This window comes from Oenanthe melanoleuca, chromosome 24, assembly GCF_029582105.1.
Source record: "Oenanthe melanoleuca isolate GR-GAL-2019-014 chromosome 24, OMel1.0, whole genome shotgun sequence".
NCBI classification, from domain to species: Eukaryota; Metazoa; Chordata; class Aves; order Passeriformes; family Muscicapidae; genus Oenanthe; species Oenanthe melanoleuca.
Genome location: NC_079357.1, coordinates 3,377,462 through 3,400,329, shown reverse-complemented (window position 1 = coordinate 3,400,329; position 22,868 = coordinate 3,377,462). Strand labels below are relative to the sequence as shown.

Sequence of the window (22,868 nt, the reverse complement as noted above, 5' to 3'; positions counted from 1 at the left end):
CCAATGTGCATATTTGCATGGGAAGCGTGGGGAAGCTGGGCTTTTTTTCCTATTTTTCAGTCTAAACTAGGTAACATTTCACAAAAGATGTGAAACCCTGGCTGGTGCATGGAAGCAAATGTGGTTTTATCTTCCATGTGGCCGCTTCACCTGGGATATTTTGGCCGAGGATGCAGCTGCTGGAAGCCAACCTGGTAAATAAATAATGCACAACAAGCCCTGGTGGCTTCATCCTCGCCCTGCTGTGACCTTCCTGCTGAAGCAGCCCACGTGCTTGGCTTTCCCCATGAGCTGGAGGTGAGCAGGAAACCTTGAGCTGTGCTCAGCCAGTTCAGATCTCAGCAGATAAACCTTTGGAGCCAGCTCACAGGAGCCGGGGGTGGGATTTACGGTAGCTAAAGGTGCTGATGGTTGGTTTCTTTCAGCATTTTTTCCCCCCAGGGTGTTTTGCAGAGGTGTCCAGACATCAGCAATCCTCCTTGCTGAAATCTGGGAGCAAAAATTGCAACATCGTTAGGCAGGATTTAAAACTAAACAGGGTGACAGCACAGTGATCTCACAAGTGTGACTCTAATTCAAGAGTCCCACTGGAGTTGATGACATTAAAAACCCTGATTAGGTCACACACGTTCTGAGAGTTGTGCAGTCACAGACTTTTGTACAGGATCAGGAATTTGGGGCTATTTTTAACTCGGAGCAGTTTGTCCTGACACACACTGACAGGGGGGAACCCCGTGGGAAAGGGAAGGGAGGGTCTTGGAAATGTGCGATTTTCAAATTTCAGCAGATGCAAGTGTTATATAAATAAATGCTGCTGTGGTGAGCAGGAGGAATGCCTTGATAATCTCCCTTCTCCTCCCAGTTCTGCTTTAAACACCGGAAGTAGAAGCAGTGCTAGATCCTTAATACGCTAAATTAACTCCCAAAAATAACGTTTCAATCCACAATTTGAAAAAAAAAAAAAAAAACAACCAACTCCACACTAAACACTTTACCTAAATACTTAAACCCGTCCAGCCTGCCAAGCTTTAATTTCTGTGATATCGAGTTAATGAGCTCCTTTTGTCCAGTTGAAGAGCCTCTAATTTCTGATGGGATGAGTCATTTGCAAACTGCCCTCCTCCCTGCTCTGACTCACTTTCGGGCTGCCTCCCCTCAGCTAAATGTCACCGTGGCATCCCAAGGCGCTATTCTTAGCTCTTACCGAAATTCTGCCCATGGTTTTAAAAAAAGCAGCCCCAAAAAGCACCCAAAAGGCGAACAGCAAGGGTGTCGTGGCGGGTTTAGTGGGAATTAGGCTGAGGAGTATCTCTGGAGTAACCTCGGAGTAGGAAAGCACAGCAGCTGTACTCTGGACAGGGAGGAGTGTGCTTTACCTGGCCAGGTGTGTGTGTCACGGTTTGTACCGTGCCCTTATCTCCAGGTGCTCCATGACACAGAGCCCCTTCCCTGTCCTGCCTTGAACCTTCTGCATCCAAATTCCAGCTCCAAATCCTGCCCTGCTGGGGTGTCACCCCAAAATCCCCGCTCAGGCTCCAGCCCCGTGTGCGGCAGAGCAAGACCAGGAGCCACAATCCGGCTCTACACCCGTGACTTCCCGTGGCTCCAGCCCTTTGCACTGCTGCTGTGGGACCGGCTGTGCTGGGCTGCCACTGGGTCACATCCCCTCGCTGAGGTCACCGAATTGCCACCAAACCCACGTTGCCACCCTTTGTCCCAGGATGTGGCTGGCACACAGCGAATTCACACAGACAGACATGACGAACAGGCTCAGAGATCTGTTCCTGCGTCCCTCTATTGGATTTGTCTAAAGTCAGCCTGAAACGCTTTTTGGTGGCGTTTTTACTGTTTAAATGGCAGCTCCTGTGCCTGGTTTCCCAGTGTGCCATATCCCGGAGCCTGGCAGGACTGGCTGTTTGCGCTCCCAGTGCCTCCCTGGCTGCTCCGCTCGCCCTTTATTCCGTGTAAACATTGCACGAACTGGATGCAGGTCACAGCCCTGAGCGTGACCTCAGGTGGTTCCCGACCTCTGCCCAGCTTCCCTCACCTCTAGGGACACAAAAACCCCCAGTTTCCCTTTCCACAGCAGTGAATCCCTGCCGGGAGCTGCACTATCCGCGCACACCGGGGCTGACAGCCTGTCCTTGGCTTGGGCCGGCGCTGATGATGGATGGGAACATTTAGGGTGGATTCTAAAGCGTGGAGATGCTGAAATGGCTTTTCTCTGTTGGAATAATCAATTCCAGTGTCTAAAGCACCACAAACACGGCTCGCACTGCGAGAGACCCGGCATTGGGGTAAACCTGGCAATGTTCCTTTGCCCTGCAGAAGGAACATGGAGGATGCTGGTTATTGTGCTGGGGAGATTCACGCTGCGGGAAGCAGCGGGGAAACGCCAGGCTATGGCTGCGAGCAGGAGAACGGGGAATGCCGCAGCCCCTGAGGGGAAGCAGGATCCCGGCGGGCACAGTCGATCCCCGAGGGCTGCGCCCAGGGTCGCCCCTCGTGGCGCCGCCATCTTGCGCTTCCCCTTCCCCGCCGCTCTCCTTCCCCACCGCCCTCTATGCAAATTCCCCCGCCATTCCCGCGCGCCCATTGGCCGCTCCCGCCCCATTGCGAAATATGCAAATGAACCCCGCGGGCGCCACGCGCCCATTGGCTGAAGCACCCGCGCTCTGGCCGCGCCCCGCCCTTCACTCGTGTCGTCACCGGCAGCGCGGGCTGTGATTGGTCAGAGCGCACGGAAAGCCGCGCCCTCCGCGGGGTTTGGGGGGGCGCGGGGAAAGCGCATGAAGGTTCCAGAACGCGGGGCCGGCGGGCGCGCTACGCCCTCTTCCGGCGCGCGTCACGCACGGCGTGCACCAATCAGCGCCGGGTAGGGGGGCGGGATCCGCGCGCTGATTGGTCAGAGCAGCGAGAAGGGGGCGTGGCCTTCTGGAAGGTTCTGGGTGGGTATAAAAGGGCGGCGCGGCGGGCGCGGGGCATTGAGCGAGCCGGAGCTGAGCTGATACCCTGCCCAGTGTGTGAACGAGAGAGCGGGCCGGACTGCGGGTAACGGGCTGGGGGGGCACCATGCGGCGTGGGGAGGGCATGGGGGGCGCAGCTGCCTTGGAATGGCGTTGGGAGGGTGCTACAGGCAGCTCTGGCGCGGCCTGGAAAAGGCGGGGGGCGCTCCCGAGTGTTTTGTGTCCTGAGGGACCGTGCTGCTCAGGGGATGGCCAGTACTGACCCATTTTGGGCCCTTGCGGTGCTGTTTTTTCTCTTAGTATTTGCACGTTTTATTCCTAAGTGGGTTCTGCCGCGGGAGGGGGAGGAGCGGGGACTCGGCTTTCTCCCCCCGCCCCCATTCAGTTTGTGCTGGGGGAGGGGAGGGCTCAAGGAGACGCAGCGGCCATCGGCGTGGGGCGGCGCCGGGGCAGAGCGGGTGCTGCAGTGCCCGGCGCTGAGGCGGGAAAAAGCCGCGTGGGTGGAGAGGGGCCCGTGGCGGATGGCTGGAAGGGGGGGGTCAGTGTCGCACGGGGCTGGGGCTGTGCTGGCACACGCGGCCCACCCGGCGCGGACTCCATTTCCCGGCAGCCCCCGGGCACGCCCCTCCGCGTGGTCACGTTGCGCGGGGGGCGCGGGGCACGCTGGGAGATGGAGTCCCGCGCCACGTGGTGCGGGGGCCGCCCAGCGGCGGAGGCGGGAAATGCAGCCGGTGTGCGCTGCCGCGGCCACGTGGGATAACGGGGCTGGGATTCCGGGATTCCAGGGACCATCCGGAATTCATAAAGCAATTTAGGCGGGAAGAGATCCAGTTACTGCCCCTTGTAATGGAACACGTTCCACTAGACCAGTTTGCTCCCAGCCTATCCAATATCTCTGGGCGAGCTGTACCAGTTTCACTAAAAACAATTAAATTTTTTTTTTTTTTTTTTTTTCCCCAGACAAGATGTCGAAGGGACCAGCTGTCGGGATCGATCTTGGCACCACCTATTCCTGTGTTGGTGTGTTCCAGCATGGGAAGGTGGAGATCATTGCCAATGACCAGGGCAACCGCACCACACCCAGCTATGTGGCCTTCACAGACACAGAGAGGCTCATCGGTGATGCTGCCAAGAACCAGGTGGCCATGAACCCAACCAACACAGTCTTCGGTAAGGCTGCAGGATTGGCACACTTGGGAGGGATTAAAGAAATTATTTTTCTTGGTTGTAGGAATCACTAGGAGCAAAATTAAAGCTTCATAGAAATTAGTAAAATGTACTTAAATTATTATTTCTAGTCAAAATGCAAGTGTGTTACTAAAAGCTAAAACGTACTACTGAAATAGATTTTTCAGGGTAGTCACTCTTGAATAGTCTTTATCAGGTTTCTCAGTCTGGTTTACAGTTCAGCCTTCGCTGTATTTCAGGGGTGATAGCACTGAGTTTGTCCATATCAAAGAGGTGAAACTTGGTGTCTGCACCTGAGTTGTAACAAAATTGTAACGTTAGGTTAAGGATAGTAACCTAGGATTTTCTGCATTTTTAGTAAGAATTTTAGGTGTTTGATTAGGACTGTTCATTATTAATGTGATTGAATTGTGTTTTCCAGATGCGAAGCGATTGATTGGGCGCAGATTCGACGACTCTGTGGTCCAGTCTGACATGAAGCACTGGCCCTTCACTGTGGTGAACGATGCTGGCAGACCCAAGGTCCAGGTCGAGTACAAAGGCGAGACAAAGAGTTTCTACCCAGAAGAAATCTCTTCCATGGTTTTAACCAAAATGAAGGAAATTGCAGAAGCTTACCTTGGAAAGGTGAGTCTAGGACTAAAGCAAAGTGTGATGAGGAGTTGTGTGGGACGACTGACATCCCTAACTGAGCTGTTTGCTGTGTTTGCAGACTGTTACCAATGCAGTAGTGACTGTCCCAGCCTATTTCAATGACTCTCAGCGCCAGGCTACAAAAGATGCTGGAACTATTGCAGGGCTCAACGTCCTGCGAATCATCAATGAGCCCACAGCAGCTGCCATTGCCTATGGGCTGGACAAGAAGGTAAGGAGGGGCCACTGTGTCTGGCTCGTGGGTAAACTTACTGTAGGAGTAGGAATTGAGTAATGAAAATGGGTGTTTACTCCAGGTTGGTGCTGAAAGGAACGTCCTCATCTTCGACCTGGGCGGCGGCACCTTCGATGTGTCCATCCTGACCATCGAAGACGGCATCTTCGAGGTGAAATCCACGGCAGGGGACACCCACCTGGGCGGGGAGGACTTCGACAACCGCATGGTGAACCACTTCATCGCCGAGTTCAAGCGCAAGCACAAGAAGGACATCAGCGAGAACAAGCGCGCCGTGCGCCGGCTGCGCACCGCCTGCGAGCGCGCCAAGCGCACCCTGTCCTCCTCCACCCAGGCCAGCATCGAGATCGACTCCCTCTACGAGGGCATCGACTTCTACACCTCCATCACCAGGGCTCGCTTCGAGGAGCTCAACGCTGACCTGTTCCGCGGGACCCTGGACCCCGTGGAGAAGGCGCTGCGGGACGCCAAGCTGGACAAGTCGCAGATCCACGACATCGTGCTGGTGGGCGGCTCCACGCGCATCCCCAAAATCCAGAAACTGCTGCAGGACTTCTTCAACGGCAAGGAGCTCAACAAGAGCATCAACCCTGATGAGGCTGTGGCGTATGGAGCAGGTAATAATCACCCAGTCTAGTTACTGCTGTAGGCCCTGGGTTTTCCACCGCAATCACTAAAGTTTTCCAGAGCTGTCAGAATTTAACTTCTCTTGGACTTGCAATGATGAATCAGATTCCAAAGCCATTCGTAGTTTCCACCAGAAGTCGAAAGGCTTGTGATGGTCCAAGTACCTTCCTTGGATGTCTGAGCGAGCCATGTGCATCATCACAGTTTACAATGTATATTTATCAGGGGATTTTTAAACCCTGTGTGTGTTTGGCATGGGTTTTTTAACCCTGTGTGTGTTTTGCAGGATTTTTAATGCTGTCTCTTTTTTTTCCCCCCAGCTGTGCAGGCTGCCATCCTGTCTGGAGACAAATCTGAGAATGTGCAGGATCTGCTGCTGCTGGATGTGACTCCCCTGTCCCTGGGTATTGAGACAGCTGGAGGGGTCATGACAGTCCTGATCAAGCGTAACACCACCATCCCCACCAAGCAGACCCAGACCTTCACAACCTACTCTGACAACCAGCCTGGGGTGCTGATCCAGGTAAGCTCAGAGTTCTGGGTAATAACAAGATGCTGTCAGTGCTTTCACTGCTTGATACTTAAATAATTTTTGGGCCAGAGGTGTTAAGTTCCTGTTATTTGTAAGTTCCTGGTTGCTGTGATGAAAGTGACTCCAAAGCCATTCGTAGTTTCCACCAGAAGTCGAAAGACTGATGTTGGTCCAAGTACCTTCCTTGGATGTCTGAGCGACCACATCCCTCCAGGATAACAATTAAATAACCCATTATGAGTTTAATGACATAATGTGATGGTTTCTCTCCTTAGGTGTATGAAGGAGAACGTGCTATGACTAAGGACAACAACTTGCTGGGCAAGTTTGAGCTGACTGGCATTCCCCCTGCTCCCAGAGGGGTCCCTCAGATCGAGGTCACCTTTGATATTGATGCCAATGGCATCCTGAATGTGTCTGCTGTGGATAAGAGCACTGGCAAGGAGAACAAGATCACCATCACAAATGACAAGGGTAAGGAGCTGCTGTCCTGAGGGTGGGAGAGCACTTAAAGCAGAAAAACAGAACAGTTTTTAATCAGGACTTGGCTGTAATCAGAATTTTCACACAGATTTATGTGTGAAGCCTTTATTAAGTTACACTAATTACCAAATTGATAAGTCACATTCTGGGCATTTTCTCTCATTCCCTAATTTGAAGTGTGTAATGTTTGGGAGTTTGAGATGATTCCCTACAAAGGATCAATTCCATACTCATGAGTTGTGCTGTCTGCAGGCCGGCTGAGCAAGGAGGACATTGAGAGGATGGTGCAGGAGGCAGAGAAGTACAAGGCAGAGGATGAGAAGCAGCGGGATAAGGTGTCATCCAAGAACTCCCTGGAGTCCTATGCCTTCAACATGAAAGCCACTGTGGAGGATGAGAAGCTCCAGGGCAAGATCTCTGATGATGACAAGCAGAAAATCCTGGACAAATGCAATGAGATCATCAACTGGCTGGACAAGAACCAGGTATGTCAGATTCCATGTTTAGTTCCCAGGCTCAGGATGTTGGAGGAGCTCTGGTTGCTGTGATGAAAGAGATTCCAAAGCCATTCGTAGTTTCCACCAGAAGTCGAAAGACTGGTGTTGGTCCAAGTACCTTCCTTGGATGTCTGAGCGACCACAGTTTGGAAACAGTTTCCAATCCCTCCTGTTCCCAGCTGGCTGCTTTCCAGCAGTGTTACAGAAGTCCTGTTGTTCCAGGAACAATGTGTGATACAAACCAAGCAGGAATAATTTTGTTTCTAATGGAAATCTGGCTAGGTGGTGGGGCTGAGGCAGCCCAGACTGTAGGAATGTGTACTGCTTCACTCCTGAGCTCTTGCTTCTCTTGCAGACGGCCGAGAAGGAGGAGTTTGAGCACCAGCAGAAGGAGCTGGAGAAGGTTTGCAACCCCATCATCACCAAGCTGTACCAGAGTGCAGGAGGGATGCCCGGTGGGATGCCAGGAGGATTCCCTGGGGGTGGAGCTCCTCCATCTGGGGGAGCCTCCTCTGGCCCAACCATCGAGGAGGTGGACTAAGGACACTGGGAAATGCATTCCACTAGCAGTTAGTGTTGGAGGAGACCCCCAGCAAGGCTGGGGGTTGGAGTGAAGGACCCAATCCTGTAGGCACATCTGGGTTTATCTTGCCAGATTAAAAACTCCATAACTGAGCTGCTGTCTAAAGAAAAGAAAAAATTAAAATGGAACAAAAAACCATTTTTTTTCTGGGCATTTTAAATACTTGAAAATGTGCACAGGTGGGAGATGAATACCATTGCACTTTACAGTACTGTAAATGAGTGGAAATGCAATTCATGTCCTAAAGAATAAAAACTATTTAATGGGCATCACACTGTCTCTGCCTTGACTTGTTTGCACCAGTGGAAATAAAGGGAAAAAATGAAATGCAGTAAGTGCTGTTTAACTGAGCATGATCCAGGTGGGTATTGCAGTGGGAAAAGATACTTGGAACAAGGTGCTGCATGAGCATTTAGGGTCTGGATGGGTGTTTGTGAGGAGATCTTTAACAGGTTCTTACTGACCTGTGGGAGGAACTCACGGTTGGTTGGAAGAGACTTTTTGCATCTTGGGGAAAAAAAAAAAAAAAAAGGTAAATTCGTTTTTCTTTAGCTAAAGTAGCTCAACTTGGCAGAGTGGTGCAGAAGTTCTCCAACTGGAGTTGGGGGAATTTGCTGGCTGGGGTGGTGGCTTTAGGTGATTCTGGCAGCAATAATTTGTAATATCTGTGTTTTATGAGAAAACATTGCTGTATATATAATATGTTTTTATATAGTATTAGTGGAGGAACAATTCAGTTGAAAATGCCTAGAATGATACCAGGTGTGAAGAACCTGGGAGAGGTGATCCAGTCTGGGGCTGAAGAATATTTTGTGTTGGAGACCCTCTCCAGTGACCAATGTGTGGAGCATCACCCCTCTCCAGAGAAACCTCAGACATTACCCTTGAGCCATTCCTGTGCCTCTGCCCCAGGATCCCAGCAGAAATCCCCCCCACTGAGGGGAAAACCCTAATGCCTTCAGTTCAAGTGCTTTACATTTTTGGGCTGCAGTGCCAGAGCTGGGTGTGGTACCTGAGCACTGTGGGTTGACATGAACAGAATTTATTCGGTAAAAAATTTCAAGCAAGGCAATCATTGAATTCTTCCTGTCTTTCTTTCTCAGGCAGGGGTTCAGCCATTCCATCACCAAAATTTGTGTCCCCTTTCTTCCTCTGCTCCACACACTGAGCATGAGCCCCCACCGTGGTCTGGAACATCCCTGGGCTGAATTGGGGTCAAAAACATCCCTGAGTGCTCATCTCAAGCCCCAAACAGTGGAGAAATTCACCTGTCCCAGCCCAATCCAGGTGACTCTGGTTGGGGACAGACTGGCAGGGCTGTCCCTTGGTGTCCCCATGCCAGCTATGAGAATTCCTTTATATTTACTAGGGAATAAAGAAAAATTAATCACAAAACAGGGAGGGAAATAAGGGTTTAAGTGCATTTTAGTTTGGGGACCCTGCTGGCACTGCTGGTGCTGGGCCACCAGATAGCAGCACCTGACCATGGAATGGCAGAGAGGTCCCTGCTTTGGTTTCCCCTCTGGGTTTCATCACCCCAAAATACTGATGGTTTAACGTGACCCAGAGCAGCTCCTCCCATTAGTGGTGTGCAAGGGCCACAAAATGGAGATGGGGTTTGGAAAGTGGTATTTTAGGGTGTTTTCTGGGGTTCCTGGGGGCTGTCAGAGCTCTGGTTCAAACCCACAGCCTGGTGGGCTCAGGAGGAGGTTCAGAGGGGAAATCCTGCAAGCACAGCAGGGGCTGGGCTCTGGGCATGTGGGACCCCGAGGGGACAGCAGGAGCTGCTGCAGGATCCTGCAGAGCCAGGGCTCTGTTAGTGAATAAAGGAGTGAAAATACCAAATGTGTGGGATTCTGCATTCATCACAGCAAGGAAACCCAGAGTTGTCTGCAAAACTGGGGAGCTGGTTTTAGTTCACCTCATTTAGTTCGCCTAATTTTGAGTTCTTGACTTCAAGATATTTCCATTCCTTTTCTTTATAATCTCGAATTAAGTTAATAAAATTAAATTCAAGGCTATTTTTCTGCTGAAATTGGGTGAGGTTGGGTTGGAAACTCTCAGAGCTGTCCCTGGTGAGGTGAATGTCAAGGGCAGTGCTGCCCTGGGGCAGAACAAAGACCTAGTGCAGGTAACACCCACACAACTTTTATTTCAGGTGTCTTCTGAGGATCTTTTTTTGGGGATTTTTGTTCTTTATTTGGGATACAGCTCAGGTTTGGGCTGGAAGGAGGTTCCTGCTAGACTGGGGAAGAAGGAAAAGCTTCATCCTTATTCAGTGTTGGGAAGTCAAAGCTGATTTTCCAAGACTTGTTCCCCACCTAATCCAGCTTCTTGGAAAAGCTGAGGGTTACCCAGGGAATCCAGGAATAAGAGTGGGGAAAACAGCTCCAAGTTCTTTTTACAGCTTTATCATAAACCATTCAGTGCTCTGCTCTAGAGGGAAGGAAATCCAGCTGTGCTCTGGGATCAGCCCCTGTTTGTTCCCTTCACATCCTGAAAAACACAAGGAAAAGGAGAAGCTTTTGCAGTTTCTTGAGGAAAAAACAATTTACTGTGATTAAATAGCTTGTGTTTGGTGGATAAACCCAAGTTTATAAATAATCTACAGGGTAATTAACTGAGCTGTGCCTTCTTTTCCTACTGTGGGGAAGTGGGAACTCCTTAACCCCCAAATAGTCCTCAACCCACTCAGACAAAAACAAAAACAAAAACAAAAAACTCCTCAGGAAAGGCATGGATGGAGACTGGGGTGGGAAATTCTAATTTAGGAGGCATTTAAAGCTAAACTGCAGCTGAGGCAGGAGTTTAACAGCCTCAGTTTCCTGTCCCTGCTCAAGTCCTTGGTTTTCCATCCCCCTTTGACTCCAGGGCTGTTTTGTTCCAGCTGAAATCCAGCAGTGTTTGCCTCAGGACAGTCAGAGCACAGGTGCTGGGGCCTGGGAAAAGCCAGATCAGTGGGTTTGTGTCCCTGAGCCAGTGAATCAGGCTTTGGAGTGCCTGGAGTGGGGCTGGGATCTGGGGGTGGCACAGCCCTCGGGGAGGGTGCACATGTGATGGGCTGGGTTATGAGCCACAGCAGAAAATAACTGAAATAAAACTAAAATAAAACATTTTTCTGGATTTTCATGGATTTTGGGGGATTATTCAACATTTAAAAGCAGCAGCAGGGCACCTGATCCAGGTACTGGGGGCAAGGTGAGGATTTATTCACACCTCTGCCTTTACTCAGCACCCTCCTCCTCCTCCCTGCTCTTCCTCCACTCTCGCTCACCATCAGCATCATCCCTCCCCTGCTGATCGCCCACCAGTGCCTACCTCTCTTCCCGGGAATGATTTCCCCCCGGGCAGCAGGACTTATTTCACTCATCAAATCTCCCTGCAATCTTTACACATGAAATATTTAGCCCGGCCCCAGCAAAGCACACCGAGTGTTAACGTGTCACAAGCTGCCTGCAGACAGCATTAGGCTGTAATTTGAAAGTGAGTGAAGTGATAATGCCACGCTCCCTGCTTTTGTGAGCCTGCATTAATGCAGCTCTGCCAGCACCAGGCATCGACAGCCCATCGACTCTCGCTAATAGTGCGAGGGAGGGTGGCAAAATTGGGGCTGATGCAGGAAATAAAGGGTATTGACCAGCCCACTGCAGTGCCACAGCGGCCTTTAATCTATTACTGCCCTTGATGGCGGTGGTTTAATGCAACTTTAGTGGCAATCACATTTCCAGCCCCTGCTCTGCCTGCTGGGGAGCGCTGGGAGGGCGGCAGGACTTGGGTCAGGCTGATGCTCAGAGCTCATGGGTATTGATCACGGCCAGGCTCAGGGGTCTGGGTTATAATTATTTCATTAAACCCTTTAATGGTTATCAAATATGAACCCCTCTCCTGTTCCATTTAGGAATTGTTGCAATTGCTAATCCATGTCAAGCTTATTTTGCTTAAATTGGCTGATGCTCCCAAGTGCTCTCTGTGCCCCTCCCTGTGGATTGATCCCAGGAGAGCTCACAGGGATTGGGGCTGGATCTGAGTGATCCTGCATTAAAGATCATCCCAGATAAGAACAGGACACCCTGGGCCCCTCTCTGAGCTGTTCTTCTGTGTGGGGTCACAGTGCAGGAGATGCTCCTTCCTAACACCAGGAGCTGTGCCAGGGGAGGGTCAGGATGGATTTTTCCTCTCAGGGAAAAGTTCTTCCTCCCCAGGGAATGGGCACTGCCCCGAGGCTGCCACAGCTCCAGGAATGTTTGCACATTGTGGGATTGTTCGGGTGTCTGTGCATGGCTGGACTCCATCCTTGTGGCTCCCTCCCAGTTCAGGACATTCCGTGATTCTTTTGGAACACATTCCGTGCCTCAGTTTCCCATTTTACCCATGGAATTGATTTTGGGTGGGTTTTTTTTTTGTTTTGTTTTGGTTTGTTTTTTTTTTTTTTTTTTTTTTTTTTTTCACTGTTTTGGGGTTTAGGGATGAAGAGTGCTAGCTATAACCAAAATATTCCTCTTTTTCCAAGACAGGCTGTTCATGCCTGTGGAAGAGGAAGAAAATGCCCCTTCCAAAATGTTCTTTATGAGAATGCAAACAATTCTGTTTTTCCCTTAGAAGCAGACCATGGCTGCACCCCAGCTGGTCCCAAATGTTTGAGGCAGCTTTCAGAGCACAGCAGGGAAAGCACAGGCTGCTGCTGCAGTTCTTCCCTCTTCTTTCCCTCTTCCCAAGGTGAGTTACTACTCACATGAGCACCTCATACTGGGCACAACCGGGGGATTTTGGGGGGCTCCTCTGAGTTCCTCACCCTCTAGAACTGCAAGAGTTGCTCCTGGCACGATCTTTGTGGGATTTGAGCTTGTTTTTTTCCTGTGAAAATGACCTGTGAATTCCCCTTCCTGTCACTTTTCCTCCTTGTGAACGGCACATGAAGCGAGGGTTTAACTCCTAGAGCTGGAAAATCCCAGAGGAGCTGTGGGAATCCCAGGGACTCTCCTCAGCTGCCCCAGGACACCCTGCTGCCCTCTCTCCCACCCCAAATCTCCCAGATGGGTAAAAGCTGGGTGAGCCCAGGTGTGGGGAGCCTTTGGAATGCATTTGTATTCCAGATCCATTGGAAGCCTGTATTCACTGGCACCTTTCCATTAAAGCCTGGATGCTGTGGAAGAAGCTCTATCTTCATTTGAACAAAGTGATTCCTGTTTCTGTGGGCAGGCAGTGCAGTTCCTGCACTCCTTTATCAGTATTCTGTGCTGCCTCCTGGCAGCTGCTCATTTGCTGTTGCCTCAACCTGTGCTGACCTCATTTTCTCTCACAGAGCAGTGAAGGATTTGGTAAAAATTAGTTATATTAGTGGCTCCCGATCCAGCCAGTTTATTTGTGATATGACAAATATTTCAGCCATTAGGATCTTTCCATCTCTTAGCAGCTTAAATGCACTCACTTATATTCCAAATCACTGCTTAATTTAAAAGCCTATTTGTGCAGATTGTCACAGGCAGGGAAAAAACCTGCAGAACACTCACCCCTCCAAACAGAGAGCTGGGATTGGATCCCCCACTCCATAACTTCACAGTGCCACTAATCACTGCCAGCTCGGCAGGAGCACAGCAGTCCCAGGGAGGAAGGGAGGCAGAGAGCTGCAGGGCTGCTGCCTCCCCTGCTGCCTGTGCCCGGCTCCCTGCAGAGGTTTTGGGAGCCAGGGCTCATCCCAGGTTCGGGAATGAGGACAGAGGTCACTGAAGGGTTAGGGAAAGGCAGGAGGGGTTAAAAGCCATGATAGGAAATCTTGGAATGGTTTGGAAAAGACCTTAAAGCTCATCCCATTCCACACCCTGCCCTGGGCTTCCCAATGTCAGGAGAATTAACCCACCAACACCAGAGGTTTCTGTCCAAAAAGGAGACAGAGGAGTCCTCTTTGCTTTATTCCAACAAAGGGAGAGGCCATGGGGCATTCCCCTGGGATCTCTCCAATTTTTGGAGGGTGCAGCCTCCTTTTATCCCAATTTCCCTCTCTCTTTCCCCATGGGCTGAGGTACTTGAGAGGCACAGACTTCCCAAACACCTGACACCTGAGATTCCCCTCTAATGTACAACCCTCCCTTTTCATTTTTCATTCTTATAGAATTCAAAGTTTTTCCCCATTGCTTCTTTCATCTTCCAATACCCAATTTCATTTATCAGCAAAGCTACAGTTTGTTTGTAAAGGCAAATATCTTTTTCCATTCATCAATCAGTGAAATCCATCCCATAGTTTCTTTTATCTCTTAGTGCTGGTTTTATCCACCAGCATTTCTACAGCTCATTTGTAAAGACAAATTTGACATTCCTCTCACCAACTTGATCCAAACCCCATCCAGCCCGGCCTTGCACACTCCCAGGAAGTGTTTTGGTTTTTTTGGGGGATATTTTCACATTTCCCATGTCCCAAGCACCGCCCTAAAATAATTAAAACCCTCGATGGCCTCTCAGCCCCACCGGGAGGGAGGGAGGGATCACAGGGACCATCCCTGGCTGCGGCAGCTCCCTGAGCTCCTCCCAACACCAGCCAGCCCAACCCTCCAGAATTTCTTCCACTCCCAGGAGGCTTCAACCCTTCCTCTGGAGAATGGTTAATTTTTATTTGCTGGGGACAACATCAGGGTGTGACTCCAGGTGAAATCCCAGGAGCTGATCCCAGATCCACCAGGCTGAACTTGCTCTCTCCCTCTCTGTATCTCCCTGGAGAACTTCTTTAAGGTTTTTTTGCTCCTTTAAGGTTTTTTTCTTTTTCCCTTGGGTAATTTCTCAGTGCTCCTTTAAAGGTTTTTTTCTTTTCCCCTTGGGGAGCTTCTCAGTTCTCCTTTAAGAATTTTTTCTTTTCTCCCTGAGGAGCTTCTCAGTGCTCCTTTAAGGTTTTTTTTTTTCCTCCCCCAAGGAACTTCTCTGTGCTCCTTTAAGGATTTTTCTTTTCCCCCTGAGGAGCTTCTCAGTGCTCATTTGAGGATTTTTTCCCCACCCAAAGCTAGGAAACAAATGCAGGTTGTGTGATTTATTTTCTGCTTCTTCTTTCCCCTGGAGCTCAGCTATTGGGGTGAGACACATCAGATATTTCCCTTGGACTTTCAGGACCTGAAGTTGATTTTTGAGGAATAAAATAAACAATTTAACCCAGTAAATCTCTGCCTCTGGGGCTCTGTAGGGGAAGCACCTCCAAGCCTTTACCTGTGTGTTATTCCTCTCCCTGTTTTCCCTCACCTCTTTCCAGGTGATCCTGGATCACACCTTGCAGGGCAGGAGAACTGGATTTGTTGGATTGCAGTGTTGGGGAGAGAAGGAATTCACCACCTCAAAGAGGCATTGCCCAAAATTTAATTTCCTTAGAGGAAAAGTTTTGTGCTCCTGGCATTTGTTCCTCATTGCCTGCTCCAGATAATCCTGCAGAGCATCTTTGGGGTTGTGAGAAAGCAAGGAAAGGGATTTATGAGTAAAGTTGTTGGAATTTTACTCACATGAAATTACTGCTTATGCTTGTGTCAGCTGGGATGTTGGAACTCGAATTTAAACATAAAACAGCTCTAAAGGAGCTTTACAGGAGGATTCTGACTAAAACTAATTATCCTTGATAAATTTTCCTGCACTTTTCACATTCAGGGAGTGATGGAGACACATTTAATTGCAAGGAAAAGCTTCACAAACCAGAGCAAACTGTAGTTCTTGCTCAGCCTCACTCCTCAACTTGCAAGGCTCTGGGAGTTCAGATGCTGATGGAAGTGGATCGATTTTCCCCTATATTGAAAGCTTCCAAAAAAAAAAACCCTCTTCAACAAAAAAAAACCCCATGCAAGTCCCATGGTTCCAATTAAAATCACCTGTTAACTTTAAAAGGTCTCTTTTTAAAAAGGGTTTAAAAGATTTTCATTTAATTGATTCCATGTAAAATGCCCTTTACAATTACCACTATAAACTACTTGTTTCCCACTGAGTAAGACCCAATTTGAGATGTTTATCAAGACTTTGCACTCTTTCCATTCTCCATACTGAGTTCTTAAATTCCTTATTGACAGCTTGCATCTGTCAGCCAGGGATATTTTTAGTTTGTGGCAAGAAAGCTTTTAAAAGGTTGTAATGGTTTTATTTCGTTGTCTCTGCAACCTCAAGAAATAAATCAGCTCTGAATGGCCTCAAAACTGGGGGCAGAGCTGAGTCCCACCAATTTCAGAGCAGGAAAATGCCAAGATTTCACAAATTTCTCAATATTTCCATAAAGCTTTAGTGCAGAAATCACCTTCCCCCTGGGTTTTCTGTAATTTTTATCTCATACCATGAGCTTCTTCACAATTAATAAACCTCCTCAATCTCTGACTCTGGCTGTGGGGTTTATTTAGAACTTTGGGGCTGGGGCTGGACTTTGCTCATCCCTGTGGAATATTCCATGATTTGTCCTCAAAAAACTGGTGACCCCCACAATTCCATTCAGGTGAGTTTGCTGTATAAAACCAATTTATTTGACCCCCTTTGCTGTCTCACTTGGCAGATTTAATTTCATTTTTTCATCAAGAAAAGGGTCATAAAGGGTCCAGAAATCAAAGCCCAACTTGTTGGTTTTTGGTGGATTTTTGTCTGGGGAGTTTCCTTTGGGGAAAGCAGCTCCTTTGCCTTTCTCTTCTCTGGGGGAAGAAGAATTTCCCAGTTCTTCACCTAGGGGCATTGAGAGTGCTTTAAAAATCAAACAATTCCCCAGCTCTCAGAGCAGGTGGAATGCAAATATTTTAGCAGCAAAATTCCATTTTTCTGCAGTTTTGACCAGGGGAAAAAAAAAAAAAAAAAGAATTCTCCAACTCTCAAACCCAATGAGAACTTTAATTTTGCATTCCTTTGAGAAATCAAACAATTCCTGTAAGCCCAGCTCTCAGAGCAGCTGAAATACAAATATTCTAGCAGCAAAATTCCATTTTTCTGCAGTTTGACACCTTTGACCAGGGGAAAAAAATATTCTTCATCTCTCCAATCCAAGCAAAACTTAAATTTTGCATTCCTTAGAGAAATCAAACAGTTCTGTAACCTCAGTTCTCAAAGCAGGTGAAATACAATTATTTTAGCAGCAAAATTCCATTTTTCTGCAGTTTGACACCTTTGACCTGGGGAAAAATGAATTCTCCTACTCTCAAATCCAAGGAAGGTTGAAATCATGCAGTGCTTTGAGAAATCAAACAATTCCTGTAAGTCCAGCTCACAGAGCAGGTGAAATATGAATATTTTAGCAGCAAAATTCAATTTTTCTGCAGTTTGACACCTTTGACCAGGGGAAAAAAGAATTCTCCAACTCTCCAACCCAAGGCCTGCATATCAACCTTTCTCCAACCTTTTTTTTTTTCTTTTTTTTTTTTTTCTTTTAAGGCCATTTTTGTGCTGTTATCAGCTTTGCCACAATTTCTCTTTAACAACAAACACATTTTAAATGTGCTTAAACCCAGCCCAAGTCTCTGAGCTGGGCTTGCTGCTGATAAAAACCCCTCATAAATTACCAACCCCCCTCTAAATTACCCCAATTACAGTTTGATGAGCACAGAGTTTGTTTCCACACTTTAAATTCAAATTCTACCCAGACCAAGAGAGAGAACCTTGCAGCCCCTGACTAATTACAAACCACAACAGGTTAAAGTGTCCAGCACCAAGGTGATAAATATGGGCATAATTATGGGGTTATTGTAGGGGCTTAATTAGGAGAGCTGTAATTAGCTGATTTTTCCCAATTTTCATTCAGCAGCTAACAAAAATTAAATGGAAAATATTTTAATTTAAAAGGTATTCTCAGTGTAGGGGGTGCTAGAAGAGGTTTAATTATTCATTGATAGCTACAAGGTGGAGAAATCACCTCCTTTGTGCCAGGGGTGGTAAAAAGGGAGGCTGTGAGGCAAAAAATAAAAATCCTGCAGCTTTAACTTAATTTTTTGGGATTTTTTTTTAGCTTAATTTTTTGGAATTCTGCTGTCAGTCCATGAAGAAATCTGGGAGTCCTCACTTTCACTTTGCTGAGGTTGAATTTGCAAAGCTGAATTTGCAAAATTTGCTTCTCTTTTTTTTGGGGGCAATGAGGAGCTGCTGGGCACTGCCAAGGGGAGCCTGGGCTTCCCAAATACCCCAAATTTCCCATTTTTCGCTCCCCAAGCACCTCAGATTTCCTGAATTTTGGTCCCCAGGCACCCCAAATTTCTGGGCTTTGATCCCCAGGCACCACAAATTTCCCAATTTTTGATCCCCAAGCACCTCGAATTTCCAATTTTTGGTCCCCAAGCACCCCAAATTTTCAGTTTTTGATCCCCAGGCATTCCAAATTTCCTGTTTTTTGGTCCTCAAGCACCACTAATTTCCCAATTTTTGGTCCCCAAGCACATCAAATTTCCAATTTTTGATCCCCAAGCACCCCAAATTCCCTGGTTTTTGGTTCTAAAGCACCTCAAATTTCCCAAATTTTTGGTTCCCAAGCACCCCAAATTTCCTGGGTTTTGCTCCCTCCAGCTGCTCAGTGGTCAGGGGCTGTTTCAGGAACATCTGAGTGGGTTTAAACACCAAGGCTTGGAGCTGAGCTTTGCTCTTCCCAGCATCCTTACACAGGAAAAAGGGAGAGAATTGGAGAATTTGAGAGGCAGGTTCCAGAGAGAGGAGAAACTTTTAATTCAGGTGTCAAAAATTTTTAATTCAGCATTTAATTAAGTCTTTCTGTGTTGAAATTTGAAATATTTATGCTGTCAGAGCCTCCTTGAAGCTGCCAGGGGCTGCTGGAGCCTGGAAAACTCTCCCATGGAATCTTCAGCCTCTGGCCAAGGAAAAAAAAACCTAAAAAAATGGCAATTTTCCTTCAAGTTAAACAAAATAAGCAATCCTTGATCCCTTCTGGTGCAGTGGGAACAGGGCACGACCCATATTGACCATTTCAGGGGGATTTTTGGGGTGTTGTGCTCTTTCCCAAGGAGCCCCTGGTGCTGCACATCCCCCTGGATTTGGCTGCTCATTTTCTGTTCTTGGAAATCTCCCCCTGTGCCTGAGCTGAGCAGATGAGCCTCCAGGATTCTTCTCTTTCTTGTGCATTTAGGGGTGAAAAATCGCCAGCAAGGATTCAATGAGCATCATATCTGTGCCTGCACCCACATTTGGGCCTGACAAAAGCAGCAGCTGTTAATTAGGAGTTGCTTAATTAATCCTGACATGGCCAGTTATTATATGGTGACAATGTCCTCTGGGTGAATAGCTCCAGGGGAAGGATGGGGCACTCATGAAAAGATGATTTTCTTCTGTTTCTTGAGCTCCTTTCAGCATTAAAAGCTGGGCTGGGCTGGTGCTCTGCCTCATTCACAGAGAGCTCCCTGATTCTGGACCTGGCTGAGCTGGGGCTCGTTGACCTCTGGAAGTTTGCCTTTGTTTGTAAATTTAGATTTTTTTTTTTAATCAGAAAACGTGTTGTCAACACTGGCAGGAAGTTTCTAAACCATGTGGGATGGATCCATCAGTTATATGAACATTTTCTCAAGGCAGGGAATAAAAGCAGTGACACTTCCCTTAAAAGTGACAACAATTCATTGAGATCTTTTCAATTACCAAAGAACTGTTTGCAGCTTCAGCAGGGTGATCTGGACATTTCCAAAACCCAGCAAAAATATATATCCTTCCTTCCTTCCTTCCTTCCTTCCTTCCTTCCTTCCTTCCTTCCTTCCTTCCTTCCTTCCTTCCTTCCTTCCTTCCTTCCTTCCTTCCTTCCTTCCTTCCATCTATAATATAAATATTGATATTTTTGCTCCATATATAACACACTGCAGCACAGATTTACCAGGAGATGCCAATCTGAACGCTGTTAAACACAATTCATCCAGCACACCATGCACAGTCCTTTGCTCCCCACACCAATCCAGAACCTCCATGAGACCCAGAATTTGGGAAATCCCTTTTCCAGCAGCTCCATGTGCTGCTGCCAATTCCCAGAACCGTGGATTTGGTGGGAGGAACTTATTAGGGAGCATTAATAAAACTTGTTACCCTGATTGCAAGCAAAGCTTAAATAAAGCTGAAGGCTTGAGGCATTAATGGATGGCAGAGGGAGCAGCAGAGAAGGAAGCAGCTTCCTGTCCTTTTAGGATTGGATGGCAACAAGCTCCCAGCTAAATTAGAGAAGATGGCTTTCCATAATTTCTCCAAACAATCACTTAATGGGAGAGGTATAATTCCACGAAATAGGTGAATGGAGTACTGATCCATTTTATGGAACCATCAATAAACTAAACCTTGCCTGCTTTTAAGATTAAACTGGGAAAAAAAAAAAAAAAAGCTCCCAAAAAAGAAAAAAAGCCTACAGGCAGCAAAGGGAGAAAAAAAGAGTATTTATCTTTACACAGAAAATTTGTGTGCTAGTAAAGTGCAGGCAGTGACAGGAATTTCAATTATTTAATCAAAAAGAAAATGAAAGTGGCTTTAAGTGTTGTGATTTGAGCCAGTGAAATCTAATGTGGGCTCACATTGAATATGAGGAAAATGGGAAGAAAATTAAAGCTGCTCCTACTTAAATCATGTGGTTACAAATGGTAAATTAGTTTCTCGATGTTTTCATTTAAGTGTTTAAGTGGAAGGTTTTATTCTTAATGTAGTGTTGTGACACAGAATAAAAACCTTATCTGTCTCTATGGCTTTTTTTCCTTCCCCCCTCTGTGCTGCTGCCTTAGAAGGCAAAAGGGGAAAGAGCTGCAGCAGTGTTCCACTGCTTTTGTGAAAATTGGGAGGCAATATGCTTTCACCAAGGCTCATTAAGGTAATAGATGAATAATGTCTATTAAAAATGCACTAGGCTAAATGAATTTAATGTGTGTTGGGAGTGAAATTGTGCTTGCTGCAGGATGCAAACTGGAAAATTCTCTTTTTTTTGGGTTTTTTTTTGGAGTTGTTTGTGACCTCGAGGACTGATCTCAGTCAGCTTTTATTTGGGAGTGTGAGAGAAAGAGGCACAAACTCCTAAAATCCTAAAATCCCTCAATATTTTGGAGAATATTTTCTAGCATTCGTTGATTCCCATATTTCTGCTGCTTTCCTGCCTCCAAACTCACGGCCCTTGACTTGCAGGTTGAATTTTTCACATTATTTCCCAATAACCTTTGGCAAATTCCTTTGCAAAGGCTTCTGGGTCCCTTCAAACTCAAAAACCCCCAAAATCTGGGCAGAAAATCCCTTTTTTTGTTGCATTGTAGAACGTGGTGATTACATTGCACTGAGCATCTCCAACACCAACTCTGAAGAGCAGAAAAACACATTTATGAATTAAGAACCCCATTATTGAAAATACCAGATGGATGGGGCTTCAATCAAGACCTAAAAATTCCAAATTTCTTCCCATCAGCAAGAATTCATCAGGTTTTGAGGTTTGTGGGATTTTCTATCGCGTTTCTCCAGTTCTAAAAGGAAATTCCAAACTCACTGCAGTGATTTTCAGTCTTTTATCCAGCCACATCCATCAGGAATATTTGGGGAAATCTGTGTTTGAGGCTGCTAATTGTCCAATTAATTTGACTGAAACTGGCTCCTGGAAAGAGGAGATTTAGGGAGGGATGTAAAAATAGAAGAACAACTTCAATTTTTATTTTTTTATTTTTTTTTTAGCAGGAAATCATGGTAAAATCAAATATGAGGAATAGCTGAGCTGTATTAAAAAATGGGTTTGAAAATTCATGTAAATATTGTTATTAATTTGTTATGAGGTATGCACCTGTATCACTCCTTGTTTTAAATGATATTTTAATATTTCCCTTTAAAATTAATGTTGATTCATGTGAGGAAATGTTTTGAGCATTAGACACCATCCCTCACTTCGAATCCCTCACCCTTGGCAAGGGACAAAATGCCATTTCAAAATGCAATTTCCACTTTTAAAGCATTATTTGAAGATGCATTTGTGAGATGCTGACTTGATTCTCTCTCTCTTTTTTTTTCTTTTTTTTTTTCCCTTTTCCCCCCCAGACCTGTCATCCACTTCTGGAGTGCTTAAAATAAAGTGCACAGATACAGAGGAAGCTGAAAGAGTCAAGAAGCCACATAATACAAAAATGTTTCGAGTAAAGTGTGTTACTCAGATCTTTCTAGAGTACATTTCTGCCTTTATTCTGAAGGCCACAGCACAGCCAACTCTGCCTAATGCAAGTAATGGAACCAATCTCTCCCTTTGATCATCAAAAAGGTGACTTTTTTTTCTTTTTTTTTTTTTTTTTTTTTTTTGTAAACTGGTTTTGCAATCTATTTGGGGCAAACATGAAAGAAAACAAAGTTTAATTATCCTGTAATAAAGGACAGATCCTTTTAATGAGGAATTGTCACAGTGCTGGTGACACAGGAACACCTCAGGTGGGACTTGTGACATTTGTGAGCAGAAGGTGATGGAGAAATTTGTGTGCTTAAACTGGGTGGAAAAAACAAGCCAAGTGCACTGAGGCTTGTCTTAACTGATTTATAAAATCCACTTTCCACCAGAATTGACCTTTTAACTGCAGGCTGAACGATGGTTACAAAGCTGAGTGCAGAGTTTGTGAAGAGCACAGATTTCCAAGGGAAAGGCTCAAAATATAAACCCAGAAAGGAGAGCTGTGCAGAGATAGATCTGCTCATTCCCCAGCTGATCAACTCTCCTCTGTACAGTCATTGTGATGCATCAAATAGAATTTAAAGACTTAGAAAAGTGGTTTTTTTATTCCTCAGGTTGGAGGCTTTGGGTGTGTTTGGGAGGAGATGTGGGGTCAGGCTGGATGCCCATAACAGCTCCCTCTGACCTTGGAGTGCAGCTTTTTATTTTTGAGGCTTCAGAACGAGGCACTTTAAAGCTGGAAAGCAAAAAGTGGAATCAAAAAGGGCTCAAAGTATTTGTGTCATTTAGGTTTTTGTGCTCCTGTGGGTTTTATAGAAGTTAACTCCTCACTCACTCCAGGCTGGGGATTATTTATTCCAAGGGTTTCTCTGAGCAGGGAAGGCACGAGAGGTTTTCCATGGAACTGCAGAGTGTGACAAATAATCAGAGAGAAGCCACAGAGAACAGGAGGAAAACAACGGGAATAAAATAAAGGTTGGATGGACAAGAAAGGGAAAAGGAGGATTATCCCACCCCAGAGGT

General features: G+C 46.8%; 1 protein-coding gene and 3 non-coding genes across 4 annotated transcripts; all 4 read left to right on the top strand.

Moving 5' to 3' along the window:
- The first annotated feature begins 2,771 nt into the window (after positions 1-2,771).
- On the top strand, positions 2,772-8,037 carry HSPA8 (heat shock protein family A (Hsp70) member 8). Its single transcript, XM_056509603.1, has 9 exons — positions 2,772-3,051; positions 3,927-4,136; positions 4,576-4,781; positions 4,867-5,019; positions 5,105-5,660; positions 5,991-6,193; positions 6,478-6,676; positions 6,938-7,170; positions 7,538-8,037. Exons 2-9 carry the CDS (start codon positions 3,932-3,934, stop codon positions 7,721-7,723), a joined length of 1,941 nt encoding a protein of 646 aa, XP_056365578.1. The 5' UTR covers positions 2,772-3,051; positions 3,927-3,931; the 3' UTR covers positions 7,724-8,037.
- On the top strand, positions 5,759-5,855 carry LOC130262593 (small nucleolar RNA SNORD14). Its single transcript, XR_008842137.1, has one exon. It is a non-coding gene; the product is annotated as a small nucleolar RNA SNORD14 (small nucleolar RNA).
- LOC130262594 (small nucleolar RNA SNORD14) lies at positions 6,306-6,402 on the top strand. Its single transcript, XR_008842138.1, has one exon. It is a non-coding gene; the product is annotated as a small nucleolar RNA SNORD14 (small nucleolar RNA).
- On the top strand, positions 7,225-7,321 carry LOC130262592 (small nucleolar RNA SNORD14). Its single transcript, XR_008842136.1, has one exon. It is a non-coding gene; the product is annotated as a small nucleolar RNA SNORD14 (small nucleolar RNA).
- Positions 8,038-22,868: the final 14,831 nt, after the last annotated feature.

What these genes read in the sequence shown, in the direction of transcription:
- HSPA8 (XM_056509603.1), top strand. Translation starts at nt 3,932, where the DNA reads ATGTCGAAGGGACCAGCTGTCGGGATCGATCTTGGCACCACCTATTCC. An exon ending in GGCTGTGGCGTATGGAGCAG is followed by an intron (nt 5,661 to 5,990) that starts GTAATAATCACC and finishes TTTTCCCCCCAG; the next exon opens with CTGTGCAGGCTGCCATCCTG. An exon ending in AGCCTGGGGTGCTGATCCAG is followed by an intron (nt 6,194 to 6,477) that starts GTAAGCTCAGAG and finishes TTCTCTCCTTAG; the next exon opens with GTGTATGAAGGAGAACGTGC.